This window comes from Arvicola amphibius, chromosome 7, assembly GCF_903992535.2.
Source record: "Arvicola amphibius chromosome 7, mArvAmp1.2, whole genome shotgun sequence".
Classification (NCBI taxonomy): Eukaryota; Metazoa; Chordata; class Mammalia; order Rodentia; family Cricetidae; genus Arvicola; species Arvicola amphibius.
This window is the reverse complement of record NC_052053.1, coordinates 78,738,072-78,750,720: the sequence shown is the minus strand read 5'-3', so window position 1 is coordinate 78,750,720 and position 12,649 is coordinate 78,738,072. Positions and strand designations below refer to the sequence as shown.

Sequence of the window (12,649 nt, the reverse complement as noted above, 5' to 3'; positions counted from 1 at the left end):
TTTAAAGATTGTTTTTCATTTTCATTTTTAATTATGCTCATGTGTGTGAGATAGGGTGTAATCCTCTGTTGACTCTGAAGCCAGAGCTGTGACCCTCTACAGTCTTGACTTTCATCCTACCATGGAGCGATGACCCTGCCTTTATATTCTGTCACTGCAAAAATAGGTCTTTTTATATTTGTTTTTTGTTTGTTTGGTATTTCATGGACAGATTTTCATCTAATCCCAGCTAACTAACCAAATACTGAGTGTTTAGGCCTGGCTATCAGACAAAGGCCCCTTTGGTGTTTTTGGTGGATTATGTTAAGGATTGTACATAAAAAAAAAAAGTTGAGAAGTACCCCTCATCTCAACATATACACACATGTATCCACCCTCCATGTGCGTGCGCGCGCACGCACGCGTGCACACACACACACACACACACACACCTGCATGCACACACGTGCACCATACTTTTCCTGGCTTAGGAGTCTTTGTCTCGAACCTACGTGAAGACAGCTCAGCAATCTTTAGAGCAAGGGTGAGCCTTTGTTATGAGTGGCAATGCCCCCTTCCATGAGACCACCAGGATGGGTGCTGGGCACCCCATTATGGAAGTTTGTCGAGAACCACATCTCCGCCCCTGAGTCTCCTGTTGAATTGGTAGGGAAGGATTTGAATGTTACTGTAGAATGCCCATGACCCATGGGGCTGACCCATAAGGGAACAGGTGAAGAGAGCTGAACAGAGATAGGGCTCAGAGAATGTGAGGCATTGGGGTTTCTTATAGTCCAAATTGTTCTCCAACTACATTAGGTAGCCAAGCATAATCCCTGATTATGATTGTACTGTCCTCCTGCCTCCAGTCTCCAAGTGCTGGGGCTCTAGGCATTGTGGGGTTCAAACCCAGATCTTCATGCATGCTAAGCAAATAGTCTACCCACTGAGCTATGTCCTCAGCCCTGTTGATTTCATTCAATATGCCTTCTGTTCATGCCTATGTTCAAAGAAGCCATGGACTACACAAAACCAGCCAGGCTAGGGTAGCTCCAAAGCTGCTTTTGTCATTAGCCATGTCAAAGGGTGATGGGTGTGGTGGAAGCTGCTTGCTTTGGAGGACACACTCATCAAACATGAACTGAGACTCAGAAGGACAATCCATTGACAGAAAACCTAGAAGATGTTGGGAGCATTGGTTCTTGGATATGGGCTAACTGAAGCTGGATTCCATACTAGCACACACCCAGAGCAGGCCAAGTGGGAAGGACCAACTACAGCAAGGTTTAGCAAGGATGGGAAGCAACCAATGGCTGTTGTTAAAAGGGGGGATTGTAAGACAGAAGGCAATGCATGGTTCTACGTCACTCAGCTTGGTGTCTGTCTTGTCTCCTGTCCCACAGCGACAGAGGTTGATCAACTCGGCCAATGGTGTTAATAGCAAGCCACTGCAAAATGGGAAACATGAGAACATGGAGAATGGAAATGTCCCTGGGGAGAACCCTGAAGACCCACAGCAAGGCCAGGAGCAGCAGCCGCCGCCACAGCCACCACCCCCAGAACCAGAGTCAGTAGAGACGGTCTTCCTGTCCCCCTTCTCAATGCCTGGTGAGTCTGGAGGTGCTGGTCTTCTAGCCACGCTTCTGTGGGTACCTTTGGAACCATGCCTGGGTCTTCTGGATGGAGGCCCTCATCATGGAGTGGAAGAGAGAGGGCCAACATTAGGTCACCAGGGTGCCCTAAGGCACTGGAATAGCAAACTGTCAGTAGTCCAGGGAAGAGCTAGTTAGATACAGACATCACTGAATGTGGTTGCAGCCTGAGAGCCAGAGAGAGGCCATCTGGCCTACAGGAAACACTGGTAACTCCTGGTGACCACACTTGAATGCTCTGGGCAGCTGGTCTGTCTTACAATAAAAAAGCAACAACCAGTAATACTATTTCTATGGATACTAGTGGCGAGGGCATAGACCCATGATCAGAGGGGTTGTCACATGGACCCATGCACTGATGCAGGGGTCCAGAGAAGGTGGCATCTGGTGTCACCATATCAGTATGGTCTTCCCAGGTCACCTCATTATAAATACTTTATACAATTTTTTGTCTTGTGTGTCTCTCCACTAAACTATCAGTTCCCTCAGGGCGGGCATCTTTGTCTATTTGACTTACTTCTGTATCCCAGCACCGTATCTGCACACTTGGAAACCTATTAAGTGAGCAAACTCATGAGTTTCCAGAACCCACCCTGTGTTCACTGTACTCAGCCTTCCATGAGTCTCTGCTTCCGTAGGTGGGGCCCAGAGTCGTAAGCACTGGGCTCCATTCCTGTCCTTCTGCCTACCACCCTAAGAGGCAGCAGAATCTGGAACTTTCCAATTTAAAGATTCATATTGTTCTTATAAAAGTTCTGTGCTTAGCACCTGACTCGCTAAGTACCTACCCTGTTTTGGCCACCTCTGTGTAGCTGGCCTGGGCCCACCAGTCTGGAACCCTGGGCACTGTGTCTGGAGATACAAGCTCCCCTGGGACCATAGACTTCCCTGGAGTTTCTGGATCAGAGAGTCTCCATGCTATGTGCCTACTTCAGCTCCAGGTATAGTCAGATTTTTCTTTGGACTATCACCTCACAAATGACATGGAAACTTACTATTAATTATGAAACCCCCCCCTTAACTATTTCTTATAACTTAAATTAATTCATTTATTTTGATCTATGTTCTGTTGTGTGGTTTGTTAACTCATCTTTCCATAATGCCCATGCTGCTTCCTCTGTGTCTAGCTGGTGACTCTGCCTTCTTCCCAGAGTTCTCTCTCTGGCTGGAAGTCCCACCCATACCTCCTGCCTAACTACTGGTCATTTAGCTCTTTATTAAACCAATCAGAAAGTACTTTGGCAAAGACACATCTTTACAGTGTAAACAAATATACCCCAACACCAGGCTCTTTCTCAAATCCAGGACCTAGCCTTGAGCCTGGAACAGGGCCTGGAGGGTGCATGTGTTCATGCTTCTTTAGGGTGTTCCAGGGATTTGGCTGGATTAGGAATTGCTAGACCTGATCAAGCACCTTTTTTTTTTTCTACCACCAAAAATGAAATCTGACCCCTTCCTGGGGTCTCTGAGGAGATCAGTCCTGGGATCGAGGTCCCCTTTGCCATCCAGATGGCCCAAAGGAACTGGTGTCTGGACCATCAGTGATGCATCCCTGCATCCTGTATCCCTGTGGGACCATATGCTGTGCATGTTCAGTCCATTTAGCTGGCCAGGGTGAAAGTCACATTAATTTGGTAGGAGTTGTCCCTGAGTTATCTGCTATCCTGAAAGCCAAAAGGAGTGGTCCTCTCCAGATCCAGGGTCTGCAGTATGTTCCTGTTAGGACACACTGATAGGATTTCCATAGAACAGGGGCCTAGGAGAACAGTCCATCCTCCCAGAGCCAGCTCCAAGGCAAGGCCAGTAGACCAGGATGGGCCCTGGGTTTATAAGAGACAGGGACACAGGCCTTGGGTTACATCCTGGGTACCCCTTTAAAGCCCTGTGTCACCCCACCACCAGCCCCATTCCTCTCCAGGGTCTATAGGGTCAAGTCAGGGGACACAGAACTATGGTAATCAAAGGACCAGTGCCAGGTGGGTGGAGGGGATTGGAAGCAGAGCTATAGCAAGAAAGGCACAGTCTGGAACCTGTGGTGATGGTCCCTTAGTGATCTCTGTGTGGCACAGTCTGGAACCCGTGATGATGGTCCCTTAGTGATCTCTGTGTGGCACAGTCTGGAACCCATGATGACGGTCCCTTAGTGATCTCTGTGTGGCACAGTCTGGAACCCGTGATGATGGTCCCTTAGTGATCTCTGTGTGGCACAGTCTGGAACCCATGATGACGGTCCCTTAGTCGTCTCTGTCATGGTCTCCAACTCTGAGAGGTGGGTATGGGCAGCTCTGTGCTTCCCTCTAGTACTCCCCACTGGCTACTTCATTGACTTCCTGGTCTCAAGATGTCCAGGGGCCTACAAGAGAGACACATGAGGGTCAGCTCTTGCTCTGTGAAGTCAGGCAGCCCCTTGGAAGGGTGACTCCCAGCCTTGAATGTGGTAAATGGAGCAGCCCCTAGGACTTGCCCCTCTCCCCTACACCCAGATCTAGGTCACTTCAAGGGTATAGCTGTGGGGGTCTCTGGGTAGGTCACTACATAGGATGGTACTAATTCAAGAGACTCCCCCAGCTGCCTCCTAGATGACTGCCTGTGAATCCTCCCCGAGCCCTTTGGGGAGCTCTGGCCTTCCTCTGTAATTGGCCCACCTTCTTTCTTGGTTCCAGGATGTCCTTGGGTGTGGCCTTGACCTAGCCAAGATCAACAGCTTCCTTAGCTTCCGCTTGGTGCTGGCTCCAAGCGCAGGATCCAGCCTGCTTCCCTTATCCAGGGGAAGCTCCCTTTGTGTAGCAGAGGTGTTGACAGGGTTGCCATGGAAACTATAGTCCCTCTTCCTCCTCCCTGGGAGCGGAGTAGCCATGGAAACAGTACAGGGTGGTGGTTGTCCCCCTAGGTGTGGACAGGGAAGGCAGAGGTCAAGGTTCACAGGAAGTGAGAGGAGGCCAGTGAATACCACACCCAGGACCTCAGTTCTGGGCCTCCTTGGCCTGCGTTCAGTCCAGCTCTGCTGGTTTCACAGACCTAGGGCCTGTGGTAGCTCTGAGATGTCCCCCTTGGGGTCCATGAGGCTACTGCTTTCCCCACCTTTAGGAATACAAGGGACTGGGGGTCTTTGGAAAGGGAAGAAGCTGTCCCTGGGACCAGCTTGGACTCGAGAGATTGGTGCAAGCCATGCCCATGCGATGCTTTTGTGCTGTTTCAGGCAGGATTGGGGGTAAGCTCTGGAGTCCAGGGTCCTAGATTTGAATTTCAGTCCCATCCTTCCACAGCACTGACCCTAGGCCAGTTGCTCACTTCCCTGACTCCCTACTCCTCACCTACACAGTAGAGTGCTGGCACTTGTATCCTAAGCAGTTCATATGGTAATATCATCAGGTCTTGCATGGTCTACAGCATAGTAGGCACTCCAAAGAACTCTGCAACATGCTCTGTCCACATAGCATGTGCTGCACACAGCTTCCATCCACCCTGATTAGACCACGGGCAGTGTTCTAGAAAAGTCACAGGCATGGGAACCCCTGTGGACCTGGGCTTGCCTCAGTTTTGAAGGTCCACGGAAAAAAAGGGCCCATACTGAGTGCCTATTGCATGCCGGCATGGGGCTACAGACCGTTCACAGTTATTCTCGCCAGGCAACATCTGGGCACGAGGCTCTGTTCTGGCCTTAGGGCTGCAGTTGGGACTGTTCCCTAGGAGCTTCCAGGCTTGCCAGGCAAATCTGAGGAGATGACCACGGGATGTGTTTTCTATCATGTGTGTTCAACCTGAATGTAGATCAGGTTAGCTGTGAATGCAGCCATCACAAAATCTACCTACCTAAAACACCAAGACTTTTGTTTTTAAACTGGGCAGTTCTCAATCATGAATTTTAAAGATAACAGCATTGTGTTGCAGAGTCACAAAAATAAGAAACTCTGTGTGTGTCTGTGTGCATTTGTGTGTGTGTGTACGTGTATGTGTCTGTGTGTCTTTGTGGTAATGGTGGTGGTGTTTAACCCATGGGGCTCTAAGTTGGACATCCCTGGAATTTAATGTATGACCCAAGAAAATTCTACTTTATCCACTATAGCCTAAGGGAGTCCAAAGGCTGGCCACACATGCCCTGTTTCCCTCACTATAGCTGTCCGGAACAGGGGCAGAGGCCCTACCTTGACCATCCAAAAGCTAGGGTAGTAGTGCCCAAGCCTCCCTATAGCCTGGGCCCACCTTATTGATGCTGGTTCCCTCTACCCGCTCCTTCTCCCGGCCCCCAGAAGCTAGGGTGTGGTCTCCCAGGGAAGAGGAGCAGCATTGCCTCTTGTGGAAGCCAAGGTCTGTAGTCTTTGCTCTACCCTAATCAGTGGGCCAGTGACCCTGAGCCCTGGCCAGGGGAAAAGCTCAGACATGAGTTGTCTGTAGCAGGGCTATGATCTGGAATGCCCTGTGTGTCCATGGGAGCCTTCCTGACCCTGCAACGGAACCTTTTTCTCTCACTTCATATTGTACCTACCAGGACCTTCCTGTTCCACCACTGGGTCAGCCAGCATCTGCCGGGATGCATGCCAGGGGCCGCCCACAACAGAATTCCTATAGCTCTCTGTACTAGTCAGGGTGCTGAAACAGACACCACAGACTGGGCCCTGTAAGCAACAGAACCTCTCCTCCCACTGTTCTGGAGACCTGAAGTCTGCCATCAGGGTGGCAGCATGGCTGGGCTCCTCCCACCTAGGGATGGCCTCCTGGCTGCCCATTGCAGCTCAGCTGCCTCTGTGCATACACCTGGGAAAAGAGAACATTCAGAATCTCATCTTCAACACTCTGTGTGTGTCCATGTGTATGCATGTGTGTGTGTGAGTGTCCATATGAAGGCCAGAGGTCAGCCTCACATGTGTCTATGTGTGTCCATGTGAAGGTCAGAGGTCAACCTCAGGTGTCTTCCTCAGTCACTCCCTACCTTGTTTCTTGAGATGGGGGAGGTGGGGGGTCTCTCATTGACCCAGGGGCTTGTCAGTTCAGCTGGCTAGTGAGTCCCAGGATCCTACCCATCTCCACCTCTCTAGTTCAAGGATAAAAACAACATCACATCTGGCCTTCTATTTTTCTTTTATGTGGATTCTGGAGATTGAACTCAGGTTCTCATCCTTACATGGCAAGTACTTTACTTGCTAAATCAGGTCCTGTTTCTTCACCATTAGGAGCTCATTGAACCTGAATTGCCCCCTAAATGACCTGACTCCAAATACAGTCACTTTGGGGTTGGGGCTTCAGCTCTCAATCAGCTCTCAATTGAAGTAGCAAAAGATGCAGTTCAGGACATTCCAGGATTTCTCAGGGCTTCTACCCTTACACCTCGCCTTCCTCTGCTTGGTGGGGCTTCTGATAGTGTGCTGGTCGGGATAGCCTTTGGGTCCTTCTATCCCTAGTTCATGGTACTGATAAAAGTGTCTCTGCAGAAGTCCTGGGACTGCTTCCTCTTAGGTGGGATATCTTATCCACAGCGCCTAGGATGCTGTGCACAGTTCCACCTCTGTTCCCTCAGCCCAGGCCCCAGGTGTGCACAGCTCCACCTCTGTTCCCTCTGCCCAGGCCCCAGGCATGCACAGCTCCACCTCTGTTCCCTCTGCCCAGGCCCCAGGCATGCACAGCTCCACCTCTGTTCCCTCTGCCCAGACCCCAGGTGTGCACTGTTCCACCTCTGTTCCCTCTGCCCAGGCCCCAGGTGTGCACTGTTCCACCTCTGTTCCCTCTGCCCAGGCTCCAGGTGTGCACTGTTCCACCTCTGTTCCCTCTGCCCAGGCTCCAGGTGTGCACTGCTCCACCGCTGGTCCCTCTGTCCAGGCCCCAGAGAATCTTGGAACTTTTGTCGGAAATGACCTTGCTCCCTCCTTGGTCATGGGAGCCACCAGACACACCTCATACTTAGTGGGCAGCCTTTAAGCCAGAGTCGTGATGTCACATACTTGTCCCTGCCAGTCACTCTCCTGCCAGTCACTCTGTGCACCCCTGAGGTATCAGCTCACAAACCGATAGGAACAAATCCTGGCAGAGCACTTTTATTCTTGACTACAACAACTTTATCCAGACATATTCACACCTTTTCATGGGTTTGTTAAGCTGTACAACCACCCCCACAGTCATTATGATGGAGTTGCCATCGTTTCCCTAAAGAAATTGTATAACCATTGCAGCCCCCCCAACACTGGCAACAGCTAACCTACTTACTATCTCTTTAGAGAGCTATAGCCTGCATATTTTATAATTATAAAATTAAATGAGATATAGCCTCTTGTTCCAGGATGCTTCTACTTAGCATAGTGTTTTCAGGGTTTATCCACACTGTAATGTGTATTGTACCTTTTCCTTTTAGTGAATATACCACACTCCTAAAGATGTTTGGGTTGTTTCTACCTTTTGACTTTAAGTAGTTTTAATATCGTTAATTTATCAACTGCTTGATATTATTAGTTTGCCATGCTGGGGATCAAACCCATACCCTTGTGCATGCTAGGTAAGTGATCTACCACTGAGCCATAACTCCAGCCCTGTAAGTGGTGGTTCAAAGAGCTAGAAGAGCCTCATGCTCCGTTACAGGAGGCTCACTAGTTTTTCTTCAGTGAAAGCAGTAGTTCTCCGTGGTTAGCAGCAAATAGTCTCTGAATGTTAAAGTTTGAAGCACTACTGGGAACTTTTAGACTATATTCCAAATAGGAAACTGAGTCAATGGCTTACCCAAAGGGAAATCTCTGCCAGGCCCAAACCCAGCCTGCACCATGTCCGTTTTCCAGGAAATCCCATGATGCATCCTGTCGGCCAGATAAGAGCAGCACTGGCTGGGACATCCAGGACACTGTGTCCCTGAGCCCGGGGCCTTTTCTGTGATGCCTGAGTTTGGCAACAAAAGCCACAGAGCTCTTTTTGCCCAAAGTGGGTTGTTCAGAAGTTTGCCAGGTTGTGCCCAGTGCTGTAGCAAATGCAGCTCCCCTGTAACCTGCTCCGTGCTCATGAACCCAAAGCCACAGAAAAGGGGGGCCCCACCTCTCCTTGCTTCTGCTTTTCAGATTGAGGAACCTTCTGGGAAGTCAGAACTAGGAGGAGGATACCTTTTGCTTTTTTTTTTTTTTTTTTTTTTTTGCAGCCTCTGCTGGGGGTGGGGAGGCACGACTTAAAAACTTGCCATCAGAGATTCTAAAGGCCCCTTTAGTACCTGGGTGTCTGTGGGTCAGTCATAGTGAAGTTGGAGAAGCAATAAACACCTTTACTGCTAACCTAGACCTGAGGGAGGAAGCAGGAGGAGCCTGGGGAGCCCACAGAGTCTAGTGAGGCTGAGGGAAGGAGAACACAACAGGGTTCTTTCCCATACACAGTGGTCCCTAATATCCACTAAGCATCTCATATTTATGCTTGGACTCTGGCAGTGGCCCTGCTGGGAGGGCTGGTGGGTTCCCATTTCCCCAGTGAGGAGTCTGAGATTAGGAAAGCCCCATATAGGTGAATAGGAGCCGCAGCTGGGCCTGGCACCCAGGTTTGCCTGTCTGTAAGTGGTTGCCTCTGGCTATGCCCTCCTTTGACTTCAGTGAAAATGGTACAGACAATGTGAAGGGAGGACCCGCTGCTAGGTCTGTGGCTGGTAAGCCCCAGAGCCTGCTCTGCTGAGAGCACAGGATGGGACCAGCAAGTCCTCACAATCCCTTGGGGTTTCTCACACTCATCAAACAATTAACCCACTCTAGGGCCTCTGAACTCAAGGCAAGGCCCTCAGAGGGAGAGCCTTCATTTGAATGTTCAGCTTTCCTTAATAAGCCTGAGGAGCCTTGAGGAGGTGGGCGGGGCGTGGGGGGTGGGCAGAGGGTGGGCAGGGCCAAAAGAAGATATCAGATACTCTCGAACTGGAGTTACTGGCAGTTGTAAGGTGCCATGAAGATGCTGAGAAACAAACCTTAGTCTTCTGGAAGAGCAGCCAGTGATCTTAACTACTGAGCTCTCTCTCCAACCCAAAAATAAGTATCTTAAGTAACAGCTCCCTGTGGCTCCAGCTACTGCAAGCTGAGTAGGAGGAGCCAGAAGTTGGAGGCCACCCTGAACAACATAGGGGAGATCCAGTCTCTTCTGAAAAAATGCAAATTCTCAGACCCTTCATCCAGATCTTCCAAAGCATCAGTCCTGTAGGCAGGTAAGATCCTTCGGAGGGGCTCTGTGTTTGAGAAGCAGTGATACTGTCTCAGCCATGTGGACGCTTGGCTCCAGGGCCCAAGAAAATCTCTCAAGCAGCCAGGGGTGCAGTCCACCCCAGGACCACACAACTTAGCCACTCCCTTAATTGAAGTGTCTAACTGGTGATCCACCCAAATGGGTATGAGGTTTCTATCGACTACCACATGTGCTCTCGTTGCTCTGGTGTGGCGGGCCGTCTGTTCCGTTACAGCTCATTTGAAATAGTTTCTGTCACTTAATTAAATTGCAATGTTCTACTTCAAGAGAGAAATCAGAGACTTAGGGAAAGAAACAAGATGTTCTTGGTGTTGACATATCCTTCAGCCTGTGATGGTGTTTGCCCTGACAGTGCATGAGAAGGGAAAGGCTGGGCACTGGGAGGGGCTTCCAGCAGCGTTGAGGTAGCTGTCACTGGGAGGTAAGAAGGCTACCCATGAACCATCAGCGTTGGATCTTCAGGGACGGGCATGGACATTTTCCCCACCACCCTGTGGCCTCACAGCCTTTTAAAATTACTTCTTGGTAGTGTGTGCTTGTAGTCCTTGTACTGGGAAAGTGGAGACAGGCTCAAAGGCTAACAAGCCTGGGGGAAATGGCACCCAGTTCAGACAAAAAGCCAGGTTTAACCTGCAAGGTTGACCTCTGGCCTATATACTCCCATGCTTGCACATATATGTGTGTGCGTGCATGCACAAACACACACACACACCCTGGTTTCATGGAATGATATTTAGCTTTCACTCTGTGTAACCCCACTATCTTCCATTTCTTTTTAAGGAGAAGCTGGTTTCCACCCACTAAAGTGGATTTTCTAATCCACCAGTATGTGACACTTGACGTTAGAAACCACAGCAGCAGAGACAGGGTCCGCTAGAGGATTGTTTCCTAGGAAACCAGTGGTGGGTGTTGATGCTAGCTGTTGGGTGAGACCAAGATGATGACAGATGTCAAAACAATATGCAAAGCCCATACCAGCAAAAGGACAAATGCCTCGTGCAATTTGGTGTCTATGAAAGAAGAAATGTGTCCTTCCCCTGTTTTTGTGTCTGTCTGCAGAGAGGTTCCTGGGTATTTAGGTGGCCAGGCCACAGTTCCCCAAAGTGAATAATCTCCCTGTGTATGGAGCCTTAGAATGTCTCAGCCTGCCTCATCAGCCCAAATGGGTCGGGGTGTAGTTGGCAAGAGGGGAGCCTGGAAGTTGGGACAAACCATGGGACAGAAACCGTTCTCCTGTTTATGCTGGAGGTTCCCAGTATGGAGAGGTGCCTTTAGAATGAGATAGGAGACAGATGTTTTTCTGATTGCATCATCTGGCTGGATAACCAGCTGGCTTGCTGACCTCAAGCTACCCACATTCTCTTTGCTCCTTATAGGCAGCTTGGGTTAGTCTGTTGTCATTGTTGATTTGTTTTGTTTTTGTAAGCAAACACACTTGAATTATGATTATTTAGGAAATAATAAAGTGCACGTAGACAGCTCTGAAACTGATGAGCTCCAACCTGCTCCGCAATTTAAAAAACTGAGACATAATTCATATGCCATAAAATAGACCCTTTATGGCACATTTCCCTTCTGTGTTCAGAGAACAATATGATCATCATCAGTATATAATTCTAAAATATTTTGTTATATAAAAAAATCACCAAACACACCCACAAGCAAAGACTCCCCAGTCCTTCCTCTCTCCCTGGTAACCACTGGGCTCCTTTCTGCTTCTGGACATCTCGTCTGGATGGAGCCTAGCGCTATGTGGCTTTTGTGTCTGACTTCCTCCCTGCTGAGGCGTGCCTGCCTCAGTATTTCAGTTCTTCCCCTGGCCTTACAGACCACAGCTGGCTTATGCTTTCCTCGCCGGAGTTATCATTGGGTTGTTTCCATTTGGGGGCAACTATGAGCATTTGTCTTCATCTCTCTCGGGTGTGTATGGAGGAGCCAGATCCTGTGTTAACTCTTGTTTTGTTTTGTTTTTCGAGGCAGGGTTTCTCTGTACCTTTGGACCCTGTCCTGGAGCTAGCTCTTGTAGACCAGGCTGGCCTCGAACTCACAGAGATCCACCTGCCACTGCCTCCCCACTGCTGGGATTAAAAATGTGCACCACCACCACCCGGCTTCTGTTGAACTCTTTAAGGGACCTGTTAGACTTTCTAAGGAGCCTATACATTTCACATTTGCTCCACCAGTATGTGAGGGTTGTACTTTTCCACATCTTTGACAATATTTGTTAAGTCTTTTTAATAGTTACAGTTATGAGTGTGAAATAATTTTAATTGTTGCTTAATGACTAAAGAATATTACATGTATTTATATATTTTTTTAGTTTGTGTGTTGGGCATTATAAAATAGGTTTAATGGCCATTTGTATGTGTCTTTGGAGAATGGGCCATTCAAAACCTTTTTCCCTTGTATGTGCACACAGGTGCACATGTGTGTAGGAAGTGTATGTGTGTGTGGAGGCCAGAGGTCAATTTGGGGCCTTATTTCTCAGGAGCCATCCACCTTGTTTTTGAGACAGGTTCTCTAGTTCTCCAGCCTGTCTAGTCTCATGGCCCAGGGATCCTCCAAGGGGCACTCCTTCCTTCTGCATTCTTTGAACTTAATCCTTGCTTCTCTGTCTTGTCTTGGGAGGAGCATAATGTCCTGGGTTTTAAGTGGTTCCCACTTCAACATGGGCATTTACAGTTAGAAGTTTCCTCTGGGCCCGTCTCCACCGCATCCTGTGTGTTTTGACATTTTACATTTTGTTTTCTCTTTCTTCCAGTATTTCCTAATTTCCCCTGTGATTTCTTCTCTGACATGTCAGTTGCTTAGGACTGTGCTATGTAACTCCCCCG

General features: G+C 49.0%; 1 protein-coding gene across 2 annotated transcripts in view; it reads left to right on the top strand.

Annotated features, from left to right (window-relative positions):
• The window catches only part of Slc24a4 (solute carrier family 24 member 4), a 132,600-nt gene that overhangs the window by 106,433 nt on the left and 13,518 nt on the right, over window positions 1-12,649 (top strand). For both annotated transcript variants that reach the window (XM_038337416.1, XM_038337415.1), the window contains exon 12: window positions 1,383-1,587. In XM_038337416.1, the coding sequence (XP_038193344.1) occupies window positions 1,383-1,587 (205 nt within the window). The remainder of the gene's footprint in view (window positions 1-1,382; window positions 1,588-12,649) is intronic.